Source organism: Propithecus coquereli, unplaced genomic scaffold (genome assembly GCF_000956105.1).
Source record: "Propithecus coquereli isolate 6110/MARCELLA unplaced genomic scaffold, Pcoq_1.0 Scaffold134, whole genome shotgun sequence".
In the NCBI taxonomy this organism is placed as follows: domain Eukaryota; kingdom Metazoa; phylum Chordata; class Mammalia; order Primates; family Indriidae; genus Propithecus; species Propithecus coquereli.
In genome coordinates, this window is record NW_012137636.1 from 5761697 (window position 1) to 5778316 (window position 16620).

General features: G+C 44.7%; 1 protein-coding gene across 1 annotated transcript in view; it reads left to right on the forward strand.

Moving 5' to 3' along the window:
• The first annotated feature begins 8694 nt into the window (after nt 1-8694).
• Nucleotides 8695-16620, forward strand: part of PDE1C (phosphodiesterase 1C, calmodulin-dependent 70kDa) — a 556088-nt gene continuing 548162 nt past the window's right edge. Inside the window, exon 1 of the mRNA XM_012638761.1 lies at nt 8695-9353. Within this exon, the coding sequence (XP_012494215.1) occupies nt 9269-9353 (85 nt within the window). The 5' untranslated portion in view covers nt 8695-9268. The remainder of the gene's footprint in view (nt 9354-16620) is intronic.

Below are 16620 nucleotides of genomic sequence, written 5' to 3' on the forward strand. Positions count from 1 at the left end.
TCCTTGTCTTTGGCCTGCTCTCTCACTCTGGGCTGTTCTTACTCACCTTCCTGTTTTTCTTAAGTGCATTTTTTAAAAAAACATAGTTGAGACTCTTTTGTATCCTACTTCATAGTTTGTTCTTTTTTCTTAACATTTTGTCCTGTGACATTTTCTTCAAAACACTAGCATCCTTATTATTGTCATCATCATTAGAAGCCACATTCAAGATACAAAAGTGGAGTGTGTGTGTGTAGCTGTGTGTATCTCTGTGGGTGTGTGTTTGCTGGTGACAGGGAACATGTTTGCTGTCTGGTTTGAGGGGAATCACTAAGCTGGAAGAAAGTCCTAGATGAATTTATCTGTCAGCGAACAACGGATGGAGGAGCAGCTCTCTATTATAAGTCATTTTGGCAAATAGTTGGATCTATTCTGTGTCAGAAATCCCCCTTTGGGCTGTTTGTCTAGTTCCAGTGTTCTTGGTGCTCTTGATAATTCTGTTGCCAAGGTTGCCACTGAGACGAGTTACATTCTCCAGGGATTTCAGAACAGCAGTAAGAAAATCTAACTCCATAATTCCATTCTTCATTGCTGGAGAGCTTGAAATGAGAAGCATGCGTACTTAGCACAGAGCCTGGTGCACGGAAGGCAGCCTGACCAAGGCTGGGTCCCCCTAAGAAACCATGTCCCCTTCCCGTGCCTGAGTGCCAGCGTGTACCAACGCCAGCTATAACCCATTACCATCTGGGACCCATCGCTGCGCAAGTTGTAACCTTGGATGCTCTGTGTTTATTCTAATCCCCCATTCTCTAGATCCTCAGCAAGCATCTTTGATGTGGCAAGTTTTGCTGGCCTACTAAATATTATTGACTGAATTTATCTCTGCTATTCCCCTTGTCTCTTAACATACTGGTATTTTTGTATTTCTAAATGTGATATAATATTTATGTTTTCTAGTTACAGAAAGAAAAAAAACATATGTCACAAGATGATGCGATTTTCAACTACTTAATGAGTTATATTTTGGGCTTGCTTTCCAAAGCCAGAGCTATAATATACTATTAAAACTGTTTATACCCTTAAAACTTCTATAAGTGACAACACCGACAGTAGGTCACATGAAGAAGAGGTGTTCTTTCTGGGGAAGATGGGCTTTAATTTATGTCATGGTGGTGGGCTGAGTATCTTAGATCATCTGAGCTGGGGCTTACGATAGAAAGGTTGCAACTCTGATTTCAGGGCAGATTATGATCTCAGTCCTTGGCACACGTTTTAACCGTGTCTGCACCTGGTGAGCTGAGGTCAGATTGCGTCAAAACAGTGGAAAGGATAAGGTTTCAAAGGATCTGTGTTTACCAAACCTTCTTTACTTTCCTAACGTCATTTCCACAGTTTGGTGGGGCCATGAGACTGATTTCTGGCTAATGCGATGTGGGAAGAAGGGATGTGTATTTCTTCCAGGCCTGGTCCCTAAAATCCTTCTCCATGGTCCTTCCACCTTTTTTCTCTTCCTTCATCTGCCAACTAGGTGTGGTGGATCTGTGAAGGATTCTGAGGTTCTAGGTGCTGGTGGAACTAGATGAAAGGAGCCTTAGTCCCTGAATAATTCCACAGAACAAAAATCAACACCCCGCTCCCTCTACAATCTATATTTGGCTTTGTAATGAGCAAGAAATAAACCTTTATTGTGATGTTAGGCCACTGAGACTTTGGGTATTTGTTACGGAGGTTGGTTCACAAACTAATGCAGAAGTTGCACATAGTAGGTGTTCCATAAATATGAGTGTTTTTTCTCTTAGTCCCCAGGAAGCACAGACGGTCTGAATCCTCTCTAGGAAGTCTGAGGTGAGAAGAGGTAATAGGGGATGTCTAAGCCAAGCCCTTGAGAGAAGGTCAGGAATCGGGCAGGGAAACCACATGTGTGGCCAAAATGGCAACTGGATCCTGGCTCCTGATGTTCCCCCGAGGATTAAGCCCAGGTGCCCACCATGGCCTTTGTTGGTCCCTTCCCTTTTCCTGCCTGTGGCTGCCCCGCTCCCTTCCTGACTGTTCCCATCTCCTGCTTAAAAGCATTTCATGCTTCCCACTTGCTTTGGGAGGAAGTCCGAACCTCCCTCCACTCCCCAGTTTCCCCCAGGGTTCTGTAGGGCCTTAGGAGCCAGGGTAAGGAGTTTTTACTTTATTCTAAGAATTTTCCTAAGTGACGGGGTGTCACTGAAGGGTTTTAGGCAGAGGAAGGACATGACTTTTTATTTAAAAAGGTCCCTTTGGCCTCCGGGAAGACGGTGGCTTGCAGCGACAATGTGAGCTGGTGGGGAGGTGAGAGGCTGTTGTAAAGCTCACCTGGGAGGTGGTGGCAGCCTGGACTAAGGAGAGGAGTGGACACATGCCAGATGCACTGAGGTAGTAGTTTTGCCAGGACTCAGTGGCTGCTTAGATGAGAAGGACGGAGGGGACAGCAATGACTCACAGGTTCCCCGATTTGGCATAGAGTGGCTGGAGGAAGATTTACAGAGATAGCACCCTTGGAGGGGAAGAGTGAGGCTTTGATGATATTGTGGGAGTACTATAGCTAGGAATCCAAAAGTGCCTGACTCTGAGGGGCCAGGTGGGAGCAGCTTTCAGCCCGGGCTCCACTCACTGGGCTCTGTGTTTGTCTTGGCATGGGGGCTGCTTTCGCCTAAGGGAGGGCACCCTCTTCTAATCCTCACAGAGGTGTCATATGGGCTCTGCCCAGCAGAGACTCTTGTCCTAGTGAGTTTGGCCCAAGGAGCATCTTGAAACTCTAACCAGTCAGGTAAGGAATTCTCCTCCTGTGGGGACAGCTGGAAAGAGGGTGGTAAAGGTGGCCTGACCTGAGAAGCAGTATGGAAACATTATCTCCAACAGCCCAAGGGAACTCTGGATGAGGAAGAGGAAGATGATGAGTTCAGATTTAGAGGAATCAAGGTCAAGGTGACTATAAGACCTTCTGAAAAAAAGGGGTATATCCTGTTGCTCAGGAAAGCAATCTAGGCTGGAAATAGATATTTGAGGGTCATTAACAGAACCATCAGTAGTTAAGAGGATTGCTCAGGGGAGAGGATGGGAATGCAGTGAGAAGACAGGAGGTTCCCTTGTTAACACCAACAGAAAAGGAATTGGCCAGAGAGCTTGAAGGAAAACCAGGAGCAAGCTATCCCCTGGGTGCCCAGTGAACAGAAGGCATCCGAGTGGCTATAGCTGGGTCCCCAAGTCAAATGTTGCCCCGAGGCCTGGAAGATGAGGACCACAGCACATCTACTGAATGAAGCAAAGCATAGGTGACTGAAGTGTCACAGAATGGGGAATGTTATGGAAGCTGGGTCTTATGGGTGGAAGAGCAACTGAGAGTTCTCTGAGCCAGGTGGCCCTGGGCAAGCTCTGGACTCCGGCGCTCGAGTTTCTGCAGCTGTGTGATGGAGACCTAGAACCTCTGGCCTTATTACTCATGGGGTGGCCTTGGACCCAAGGGTAAGTGAGCTCTGAGCCAGTTCCTCTTGCCTCTGAATATGGATGACCTTAAGCATTCTGTGTAGAATACAGAAGCACAAAAGGGACCTGGTATACTAATGATGATGATGTTAAAATAATAACATTTATTGAAAGTTTACTATGGGTCGGGTCCAGGGTCTTTAACATAAATTACTTCATTATAACTCACACATTCCCTATGAGCTAGGTATTGTATCTCCATTTTTCAAAAGAATAAACTGAGGCTCAGAGAGGCTAGGCAACTAGCCCAGGGTCACACAGCTAGCAACTAGAGGAGCTTTTTGTTTCATTTTATTAATTTTAGAAGTTTTTAACCTATTTATCATGGAGCTGTGTTTTGAATTGGCTCCAAAGCTCATCATAGAGGAAGATAGAGGGTGAGAGGAGAGAGAGAGTGACTGACAGAGCCAACTGTCCTGCCCCAGTCACATCACATCCTGGCCACACAGCATTGCATTGTGCATCTTTGTTCACTTTCTAATTCATCAAATGTTTTACTGGGGGCCTACTCTGTGCCAGGCACTGTGCTGGGGCTGGAAGACCCAGTGGTCCATCTCCTCACGAGGAGACCAGCGTGCAAATGAGCACTGTGAGTACGGCATATGGGGGTCCAATGGAGGCTTCAAGTAGGGTGGTCGCCTCCCCTCAGGAAGGTCAGACAGGAAGTGCTTTCCAAAGGACCAGGGACATCAGTGGAGACATGAAAGACAAGGAGGGATGTCTCTAGGCAGACCTGGTGGGCTGAGGGGAAACAACATTCCAGACCTGATTTTCTGGATTATGGAAAAGAAATTAAAGACAGTTGTTTTGGTCTCCCCCACCCCCACTGCAGAATGTCTCCACTTCTAAAAATCTAACTTAAAAGGCTATCAGAAAATTCTCCCCAAATTCTTAGTGCAGAAAAGAAATATGATTTACTGTATTTGCTACATAATGTTATGGGGAGAGCATTGGCCTGGGTATTCTCAGCTATTATTTTTTGAGACCCTGAAGGCAGATACTGAAGAATAGTGACCTTGACAGATGCGCTAATAATATATAAACTCAGAAAAAAGTTAAGAATGAACAGGAGGCCAGCCTTAACACAAAGAAGAACTGCTTCATTGTGGAAATAGAATTCTGTAATCTCCACTAGGGCCTTTCAGGTATCTTTTTTAATTTTTTATTTCAGAATATTATGGGAATATAAACATTTTGATTGCATATAATGCCTTTGTGGCACCTTTTTGGGCCCTCAAGTATGTAGGCATTTTGCTTTATCTCCTCTCCATCTGTCTCTGACATTCCTGGGTCTCATTTACACAAGAAAAAAAGATTGGACTCTAGGGAAACAATAAAGCAGAAGTAAAATGAAACCAAGATGGGTATTGGTGAGGGCTGAAGAGGAACTGCATCCATAGACACAGACTCTGTGACCGCTCTCTCATTCTGACACCTGATTCCACGGATTGTTCTGGGACTTACTCTTCCTGTAAACTCTTTAAAGGCAGGGACTGTTTTTTGGTTAGCACAATGCCTAGCACATAGTTGGCACTCAAATGTTAGTTTGATTTTTTATTTTCCCTGTTCATTTCTTTCTCCTTTACTTCCCTCCTTGAAGGGAGCTTGTTTGGTACATTAGTTAGGACTCTGGATTGCAAGCAACAGAAACTCACTTACACTGGGTCACTCACAAAAAGGGATTATAGTATAAAGGTATAGTATGTAGGTATAGGGCATCTCATGGAATTTGGGAGGAGCTGATTTGGAGACACCAGCTGGAACTGGGCCTGGAATATACTGGAACTTTCTCTTCACCTCTCCCAATTCCTATTCCCAGCAATGGTATTCATTAGCCAATCTGGGTCCCATCAATTACAGCCAGAGGAGCAGGGCTGCAGTTCAGAAACTTTATTGCCTGCAGCCATTTCTGTGATCATGTGTACGGAGGGGGCCCTTCCCAGAATTTGGAGTGGTTGTCAGACAGCCCGATAGGTGTCCACAAGGGGTGTGCACGACGCTCTTATTGGGGCAACTTGGGTTTACAATTCTTGGACCATTGGCTGCTAGGAGAATTCTCAGCTTCCTACCTGAGAATGGTTGAAATGCCTTAATAAAATGCTGGGGCGTTGTTTTCTCTCTGGTATGAAAAATAAACTTATTTTCTTAGAAAGTGTACTTTTCACTCATATATTCTATATATAGAGTAAAATGTTGTCATCCTATAGAACATTAAAAGTGAAAAACCAATGAGCAACAAGCACTTGCCATTAATACCCTTTTTCTTATATAGAAACATGTAGTAGAATCCACCATCAGATCCACAGGGGGAATCAAAGGACAGGATATTAGCACCTAAGTCAGAGAAGTATCTTGCCAGATTCTTTTTTTTTTAATATTATATCATGTATCATATATAGTTGTTATATTTGAAGAGCACCACTTGGTCCTATGTAGGTATTGGGTTCATCTTCTATTCTACTTTATTGTGATGAAGACAGGATCACACATTACTTCTTGGAGAAATTAATCTTAACCCAATTTGTTTTGGCTAATGACTGGATCAGTGTACCTTCTTTCCTCCCTCCTCTTCCTTCCTTCCTTCCTTCCACATTTGTTGCTGTGCCTTCCTTGTTAGAATACATTCCAATAATTTAAAAAAGATCACTTCCTTTCCAAATCCAAATTTTAAAATAAATATAATAAAACTAGAAGTCATCTAAACCTTGACAGATAATAAGGTATGCTTATTCTAATTTTAGGGGTCAGTAAACACTTTATATAAAGGGCCAGATAATAAATATTTTTGGCCTTGCAGGCCATGTGGTCTCAGGCAAAACTACTCAACTTTGCCTTTGCAGTGTGAAAGCAGCCAGAGATAATATGTAAATAAACGAGCATAGCCATGGTCCAATAAAACTTTATTTGTTGAATTTCATATAGTTTTAATGTATCACAAAATATTATTCTTCTTTTGAATTTTTTCCAATCACTTAAAAATGTAAAAGCCATTTTGAGCTTGCAGACTCTACAAAAAACAGGCGATGGCCTCAATTTGGCCTGCTGGCATCAATTTGCCAAATCCTGCTCCAACTACCAGAGCAGAGGATTGACACATCTGCTTGGCTGTCTTGGTTCAGTTTTCTTACTTCACAGGCTCTCTTGAGGGAGCATTTGTGAAAGAGCAAGCACAGCAATGCTTCTTTTGATCTCATTCTTGAACTCATTCTTTCTTGGCTTATGTAACGTTAGCATTCAACTGCGCTTGGTTTAGTGTAAGAGCCCTGCACTGAGAAGGCTGCTTTCAGACTTTGCACTTGAAGTGGTGCATTTAGTGGTTCTGTAGGTGTGTAATCTCTAAAACCAGGGAAAGAGATAATGATTCTGGGGAGAAGCAGTTTAAAAACAGTTATAATTATTCAGGCAAGTTATTTTTACCAGACTTCGGGGGACAGATAAATGATCACATTGTTTTTATGTTTATAGGTTATATTTCAAGAAGCTTTTCTGTTAAGAGTGATTAAATACCAAGTTTTAATTTCACTCACTCAAGAAAAAATTTCTATTGCAATAGACTTTTTTTTTTGATAATTTACTACAGGAGATTATATAACTCAGGGCTTTCAGGCTCTTCATTTGAGGACTTATTTTGGCACAAAAAAACACATGCTTCAGTTAAAGGTTTGCGAAAGTGGGAGAAATGCAGGGAAATGGGAACTACAAAAAACTTTCAGCAGTTACTATATTTAAAAATACATAATATATATAAAAATGTTACATATAAAAATTCTCTTTACTTATAAAGTTAATGGTAACAATGACTGAAATACATTATTGTCATAGGGAAGAATTTTCCATGGTGTCTACATAATGAAACTTGGGAGTGAGCTGGCAGTTGCATTAAGTGAATGCCCACTATGTGCCTAGGTTTTACACTCTTATTCTCACTTAATCCTCATTGTAAAATGAGGAAAGTGAGGCTCAGGGAGGTCAAGCATCTTGCTCAAGGTCATGTAGTGGGTAGTGGTGGAGCCAGATTTCAGATCCAGGTCTGTCTGTCTGTCTGTAAAGCCCTCGTCATGCCTCCATGTCATAACGAGTTCTAGACATGGGCCTTACAGTCTCTCAAGGACTACTCCATGGCTTGAAGCACCCCCTGGCTCCATGCTGAGATGTACCATTTTGTGTGGCACGAGGTTTGTGGCACACATTGCCTTTATGATTAATTAATCTTGCCTCTGACCTAACCAAAGTATCAATGTGAATGTGGTTCTGGGTCTTCCCTAAGAGAACTGAAGTTTCAACTACACTCTGACATAAATCTATTTCTTTAAAAATATATGGTGACTCAAAAAAGATTAAATTCCTGAGACAAGCATTAACCAGGGTTTCACTGGACTTCAGACTTTAATGGGTCCCCTGAAATTGTATGTAGAATACTGCCATAGTTTTGGAGAGGGTTTCTCATTTTTATTAGATTCTGAAGACTTATGGATGCCTCTAAACTCAACTGGAACCAATTAGGAATATATCTGGTGGACTCTTACTATTGGCATATGTTTGTTAATTGTGTCAAATTTTATAACAACAAATGAAGTTAAATTAATTGTAGTCTCACAATAGCTTGAGCATAGCGCTGCCATTCCACATGTTACACTGGGTGGACTTCTCTGTGGGACTAAGCACTGGTCTCTTTTTATGGTCTCAGCCCCTGACACAGAGCACTGCAACTGTAAATCCTCAGTAACTGCTTGCTGGTTGGAGGGAATGATCTTCCATATATAAACCTGCCTAATCAGTTATTTCAGGCACTGGAAAAACCAATGACAGACTTGCTGTCATAAAGTGAAACTTCTGCAACCAATGTCTGCTGCTTCCCAGCTGTAGCACCTTCCTCAAGCCCCACTCAGCCTCAGTTTCCTCTTCTGTAACAAGAGTGTTAGTTATGGGACTGGTAGGATCTCTCCCACCTCCGCAAATTCCAGGAGTCTATCATATTTGGCAAACCCAAATTCGAAAGAACGGGACAAGTTATTCGAAATGGATTGTAAGGGGCGCGTTGTAATTCGGCTGTAAACCGCACATTTTAGAGCCTCCGTGAGAAAGCGCTCGTCCACGAATACAGGTTACCTGAATACTTATCTTCCGGGCAGTAATTTCATCCGGCCTCCAGGCTACTTCTGGGGACAGCTGTTAGGAGGAAGTGGGCGTGGCGATTTTCCCGACTTCCTTGTTTGGAGTAAACTTTGGCCACGCCTGACGGCTAAGATGTTTGCTTTTCCATCTGTTGATGTGCTTTTTGGAAGCTCTTCGGCCTGCCGGAGAAAACATATCTAGGAGAAGCACGACGCCAAATCTCAGCCGTTCCCTTGGGCCCCCAAACCCCACTAGCGCGCAGAGAGGGAAGGAGAAGCTGAGACAGAAAACAGACGTGACTGTGGCGCGCGGGCTGCAGCGGCTCGCAGAGCAGAGTGGCCAAGGCGGGGGTTTCGGCGCACACGCCCCGGCCCCCTGCACACGCACGGGCGCGTCGCCTCCCTTTATTAAGGCTCCTCTCGCCGCGCCTGGAGCCTGGAGTGGAGATGGGGCCGTCGCGGTGGCTCGCTGACTCCGCCGAGCGCCGGGCGTGTTAGTTGACACTGGTCCCCGCGCCTGCGGCCGGCGCGCGGGGCTCAGCGAGCGGCGGGGCTGCGGTGACAGCGCGCGGCGCGCGGGCACCCGGCTGCGCGCTCAGCCGCGGGGGAACCCCGGGACGTCGTTGGCCGCGCTGCGCTGCCCCTACCCGGCCGGCCGAGCCATGACAGACGCCAGCAACAGGAAGGAGGGCTTCAAAAAATGCCGGAGCGCCACTTTCAGCATCGATGGCTACAGCTTCACCATCGGTGAGAACTTTCCGCCCCCAGTCCGACTCCTGGCCTGGGCAAGCACCCTTTCCTGTGGCGGCGAGGGGGTGGTCAGGGGTCGGGCTGGGCGAGGGGTGCTGTCCGCGCGGAACCCTCGCTGGCTCCTACCTGGCATCCCGCCCAAGCTGGTTTTTAGGCTCACACCTCAACTGCTATTTCCTTGCTGCGATTTTAGTAACGCAAGCGAGAGAGGAGGGAGAGAAACGGGGATGGAGACACGGAGATGGAGAGATGCAGATAGGAATACCGAGAGGGGGAAGACAAAGTGACAAAAAGACGTGGACATGACAGACGCTGAGAGAGAGAGAGGGAGAGGGGGAGAGAGAGATACGCCGGCAGGAACATCTAGACAAGGAGACATTAATAGAAAGACCAGGTCAGAAATACGGAGACAGACACCAAGACACAGGCTAATAGAATGACAGAGACGTGGAGAGACAGTGATAGAAACGAGACATTCAGAGCCTGAGGGACAGACACAGATTTAAAGAGAGAGAGACACTGATTTTGAACAATAGTTTCTACAAAAGTTGAAACAAGGAAAAAGAGATATGTGGAGAAAGAGAGAAAGAAAGAAAAAAAATGCAGGCAGGGAGGGAGGGATAATGTATCATGTTACTAAAATATTATAGAGAAAGCTGTGATGTTCCTGAGCTGCGTGGTGGAGTTTTCCTCTCCTGCCCTGTAGACTCCCAGTGGCTCCTGTTTTCTTTCCTCCACAAACCATTGACCAAGAGGGGGGCCACAGAGAGCTGGAGGTGTCCTGAGGGGGCAGGACCACAGGGCTGACCCTCTGGAGGACAAGCATTTGAAGAGATAGGTACTTGATCCTTTTACTATCGGTTCCATGCTGTAAGTGTTTGGAAACAACTTGTCAAGGGATTGCCTCCCCATCTTCCTGGGAGGTGGGTAGCACCCAGTCCCAGGTGTTGCCCTGGAGGCTTCCTCTCTGGAATGCCAGCATTTGGAGAACAGCAGGGCAGAAGCAGGTGCCTAGGAGCTTCCCTGGGATTCCTACCCCCGAGAGCACTCAAGTTACTGTGGCCTTCATCTGAACTTAATCCAAAGCCTTTGACAATGAGGGGGTATATTATTTCGCTTTTTGGTAGGCTATGTCTGCTTGCATGTGTAGTGAGAAAGTGGCAGGGGCAGGAAGAGTTTGAGAAGAGGAGCTCATCTTTGGGCCACTTTCGCTCTTAATCAACTAGCCCAAGGTTTCTGGGGCATGGATTGAACACTTGTCCTTCCCAAACGTACTGTATCCCACCCCTCAGAGCCTCTGCCTACGCTGTTCCGCTGTTCCTGCAGCCAAGAATGCCATTCCCCTGCCCAGCTCAGCTTTGAGAAATCCTGTCTGTCCTTCAAATGCCGGCTCTCTCTTACCACCTCCTCCACTCTCCATCCCCATCAGAAAGAATTTCTCCCTCTGCACTCTGCTACCTAAGTCCTGGACTGCTCTAATAGAGCTCACACCCTGCCTTCAGTCAGTTATTTAGGCACCTGCTGGTAGTCCTCATGGCATTACAAATTCCTTAAGGATGAGACTGTGCTTATCGTTTATTCTCAAACTGGGTGATGGTGGGTGCTAAGGGAGTGTTTGTAGAAATGAATTAAAGGTTCTCAAAGTTAAAAGTGTTTCATTAATATGTCATTGTCATGTTAATATTGGTTTTCTTAACTCTATGTAAGAAAACTTTCAAAAGTAATTTTTAAGTTTTACCTGGTAAGTTCCCAAGAGATCTTAGCCTCCAAAAAGTGTGGCTTCCTAAAATCCAGGATCATAGTGTGGTCCTTATCCTCCTAACACCTTCCCTCCCCATTAGAAGAGAAGATCTATCAGATTGGTGTGGTCTGGTGGTCAGAAAAGATCCCCAAAATGAGCTGGTCTCTTCTAAGTGAGATAGCTGCCAGTTTATTTCAGGTTTCTGGGCATTTATTCATTCACCTTTTTCCAACTATCCTTCCTCCCTCCCTCCTTCAACAGATGTTTATTGAATTTTACTGTATTAAAAGATACAATTGAGCACAATGCCTGCCACATGGCAAACATTCAATAAATGGTAATTGTTGCAATTATTCAAGGCACTAAGCTAATATTATGGGGAGTTATGAAGACTTAGAACCTGTATTCAAGGAATGTGTACCTTTGGGGTCATGCGATATGTTCATACATAACCATTTTAGAAAGTAGAAATTAGTAATTGCCAGAGAGATATTTTAGAAATTTTTGGCCAAGATAGATGTTTTAGAAAATACAGATAATCACAAAGAAAGAAATAAAATCATCTATAATTTTGTCACCCAATGGTATACTAATATTTCTTATATATACTTCCAGTAGTTTTTTGCATACATATACTTTTTTTTTTTACAAAATACAATCATAGTGTTTGTAAATCTATTATTTAATAATATCCTATCGGTTTTGTTTCCTGCTATATATATGTATTTGTTTAATCAATCTCCTATCATTTGCCATTTAGGTTGCTTTTATTTTTTACTATAATAAATAATGCTGAAACACCAAATCTTTGAATACATCCATGAATACTTTTAAAGGCTAAACGTCTAGAAGTGTAATTGCTTGGTCCAAGAGTATGAACATATTTGACAACTGTAAAACATATTGCTTAACTGCCCTCTGGAAAGATTTACCAACTTATACTCCCACCAGCAATGCTTCAAGGTATTATATCTACACGCTCTCATGCATGCTGAGCACTATAATTTTTTAAAAAGTTGCTAGTTTGAGAGGTAGTAGGTGGTATCTCAATTCCATAAGTTATTTTAGTTCTTTTTTAAAATTGTCTTTTTATACTCTCTGCCTGTTTGTTTTTCCTTTGGAGGAGTTCATCATTTATCATTAATTTTCAATCATTCTTAATGTATATAATATATATTTATTATAATATAACCAACTTATTAATAATATATAATTATAATAACTGTGTAGTAATTATTTTAATATACTATATATTAATCATAATAATTATAAACTTAATATATGCTAATAATATGCATTATATATACACATGTACATATGTCTCTTCGTGTCCGTTTGTGTGTGTGTATATATATATACAAATATGTGCATAGGGTTACTTATGATGGTTCAACTTTACAGTGGGTTTATTGGGATGTAACCCCTTCATAAGTCAAGGAGCATCTATATTTGTTTATTTACATATAAACACTTGCAAGTGCTATCTGTCATGTATGTTACAAATATTTCTTCTAAGCATATGGACTCATATCAGTGTGTGGCACTTAGGACTTGCTTTAAGAACGGACAGCTATCTTGTAGCCCACACCTGTGGTTGCCAGCTAGTTATGCCTTTTAGCAGGTGGAGTAGGTGGACAGTTGCCCTCCTACCATGTGAGAGAAGAATCCTGATGAGGTCCTGGCAGCCCCCAATCTCTTCTTTCCTCAGCTGTCTGACATTCTATCATTAGGAATTACCTCCTCTTCTAGTCTGTTAATTGTGAAAAACTTCCAGGTCAAAGGACTTAGTAAAGGAATTCACATTATGGTACTGGAGACTAAAGAGATTCTTAGAAGTCCCCTATGAGGACAATGGGGACCTTGGGGGTTCTGTGGGTGGTTGCGGGAGTGAGCCGCTCCCATGGCAAGGTCATGAACAAACCTCTTCTTGAAGGGCTCCTGACAGAATGCTTCTCTGCCAGATGCACTGAGGCTGAGGGGAGGCATTCCCTTCTCATTCCTATCTGGCAGGGAGAAGGTTTTGGCTATGGTTCCCCCCTAGGAGTGGTGTTCTCCAAGGGTGTTTGGACATATATGGGGCACTTTTGGTGGTTGCCATGCTGGGGAACAGGGGACATTCTCTACAGATAGTTAGGGAGCTGTGGCCAGAGGGGTTAAACATTCTGCAGGGAGAGGAACAACGCTGCAGAGTAGGAATTGCCCCAAACATCAATAACACCTGCATTGAGAAACCCTGCCAGCGTCCCCTCTGACCTGGCCTACGGCCCGCTGCGGGCACCCTGGGAATGAGGTCAAGGCTCTGAGAACAGGCTCCTTGTATCTGGTGGCCGTGGGGTGTGGTGTAGGCTCTGAGCTGGGGCTTAACTCAGCTTATTCCATCACCTTTCACAGCTCTGAAAGGTCACTGTTGGGACCCCCGTTTTAGAAGATTAGGCTCCTAAGACTCTCAGAGGAAGTAATTTGCCAAAAGTCACACATCTGGGAAGTGGCAGATACAGAGGACTTTATCTCTGCTTGAGTCTTGGGGACTAGCTCAGCATGGGGAAGTGGGGCATCTGGGCATTTGTCAGGTTGGCTGAACCAGCGCAGGCTGGAGCAAAACCAGAAAGAGGAGGTACCATTGCTGGAGGGGCGGGGTCGCTGCCCCTTGCAGGAAGATAAGGTGGAAGAAACAAGGTTTATTGATCTGCCTCTCAATAGGTGCCCTCAGTCCTGTGCTTCGCTGTCCCAGTGCAAATGGTTTTGCTTCCCTTTTGTATAATTTCCTCAGGTCATGAAATGGATATATGGCCAAGAAGCAAGACTATGAGGTTCAACACGTGCCCCAAAAAGAAAGCGCTGCCTTTCATCGAGCCTTCGTGATTTGAAAGTTCTGTCCCTAGGAAACCATTGAACTTATGATTGTGATTATACTGATGAGCATTAATTGCAGGCCATATGTAGACGTTCAAGTGTAATTTGACTCTGGCGAGGTCCTTGTGAAGGAGCATTTGAAAATGGAGCGAATGGTCGTAGAGGGGGAGGTGCAGTATTTATTTTTCAGAATAATTTTTCTTGTCTTCTGGGGTTTGGATATCTACTGGGGTTTGTATTAAGTGGATTCAAAGAGTCTTATTTTCTTCATGAGGCTGCCTGAAATACAAACACATAAACACCTCCCCCCGAAAAGTGGAGCATGTCTGCAAAAAACAAAACCACTTTTTTTGTTGAACCACCTGAATAGGTGCCCCCTTGGTCTCCTGTGATCCTCCTCAGGGCTCATTGTATGGATGAGAAAATGGGGCTGGGGAGGGCTTGTCATTTTCACTCTTCTCCTCAGTGATGGCCTCCCTGGTGTCAGAAGGAAGTGGGTGAAACTGCAGGCTGGGAGGGTGTGAAGTTGGTGGGGTATATGGCAAATAAGCTATTTTCTTCAAAAAGTGAACCTAGTGGTGTTGTGGAAAATTCTAGGCCTGTATGAAAGAAATGTTGCTAGCTGAGGGATGTGTTTCCTATAGCAACCACCACTGGCTCCCCTGCCCTGTGTTTCTCTCCTTGGGTTGTCCCAGAGGAGGAAAAACAAGGGGCCCCTAGAGAGTAATCCGAGGCCCCAGGAGCTGAGAGTGAGGTTCCCTGTCCCACCCTTGGACTGTTGGGGACCGGGGCCCAAGCTGAGAGGAGGAGGCCTGCTGGCAGATGCTCCTCTCAGAGGGGATGGGGCAGGCAGGGCTCCGTGGGTGGCCGAGGCCAGGCATGACTTGGCTGCATGCATTGGGGGTGTGGCCCACTCTCCAGGCCAGCACGGAGCCCCGGGCCTCCCTTGGTGCATATGGCTGAGGACTTTCTCAGCCCAGATGGTCTCTGTGCTCTCTCTGCCGAGTGTCTTGTCTGTCTTCCATCTGCCTGCTTATCTGTCTGGGTGGTGGCAAGACTGCTGGGCCTTGTATGCCTGGTTGGGGGTGATGGTGGGGAGCAAAGAGCCCAATAAGGATCCCAGGTGAAATGTTCTACAGCCACATCCCAGTACTCATGGACCAGTTCCCTCCCCCCTCATCATCTTAGAGCCAGAGTCAGGTAGAGCAGGGCGTGGGAAGAGGAGTCTGCAAACTGTGGCTCAAAGTCTCTGCTCTGTGGCTCATCCCTCTCCATTCTGCACCTTGGGCAAATCTCTTCATCTCTCTGAGCCTGTTTCCTCATGTATAAAATGAGGAGTGTGATTCTTTGTTATGGAGCTGTGGTGAGGATCGAGTGAAGTTATGCTTGAAAAAATTGCTCTATTTATTCTAAAATGCCCTTCAAATGCTTCTTGTTATTAGGGCAAAGTTAATACTGGTTAAAACTCGTGTACCCCTCTTCACAGCCTTTGCACTTCAACCAAGAGAAACCAAGTCTTTAGCCTGAGGAATGAGGCTCTCACAAAGGGGTTGTAATTGTCAGCCAACAATTGGAATGTACGGTTTTAGGGGTGCCTGTCACCAGAGGCCACGTTGTCTGGGAAACACTGGGCTTTGGAGTCACACAAAGACTTATTATGGCCATCAGCCAAACCATGCAGCTTCACTGAGCCTCGATTTCCTTCTCTGAATAAATGGAGCTAGAAACACCTTCCTTGTGGGCAAAGCATGGCCAGAGGAGTGAAGGGCCATGCACAGTGCCTGGCAGTCATACTCCAGATGTCCACTCAGTGTCCCTTCCCTTTTCCTAAAATCGTACGGTGAGTAGAGCTGACACTGGTTGGGAGTGGGTGAGGGTCAGTGGTGTGACTTGGAGGGTTGTGGGTGCACTCTGTGGGGTGGGCGGCAGGATGCCCTGTGCAACTATGCTGGCCCCTGACAGCAGACACAGACCTGGAGAGAGTCTGCCTGGGCCATGGGAAAGTTGGGAGTGGTGGGGAGAACAGCATCATAGGAATGACAATTTTGAGCTTGGCTTGGGGATTAGCCTGGGACACAGCAGGAAGAGGGGACCAGGATGGTTAAATTGGACTTAGTAGAGTCCAGAGCAGCCTCTGGAGTTAGACACTGGGGTCTAAAACCCAAACCCAATCTTCCTGTTGCTGTGACCTTAGAGAGGTGGCATTGCATGACTAAAGTTAAATATCCTAAGCTGTAAAATGGTATCTGTCTTGCTGCGTGGGAAATAAAATGAGATAGTGCAAGTAGAGCTCCCAGCAGGGCTGACTTACCCATTGGGCACAGTAGGCATAGTGCTCAGGCCACAGTATTTTTAGGAGCCTATTAAAATATTTTAATTTCTTTTAAAATCAGAAGAAAAATAGACTTTTAGGTCCAAAAAAAGGTTGAACAAAATCTTTTAATTTATATATTATATATTTATATATTTCTTATATATACTTCCAGTAGTTTTTTGCATACATACACTTTTTTTTTACAAAATGCAATCATAATGTTTGTAAATCTATTATTTAATAATATCCTATCGGTTTTGTTATGGCCAAGAAGCAAGACTATGAGGTTCAACACGTGCCCCAAAAAGAAAGCGCTGCCTTTCATCGAGCCTTCGTGATTTGAAAGTTCTGTCCCT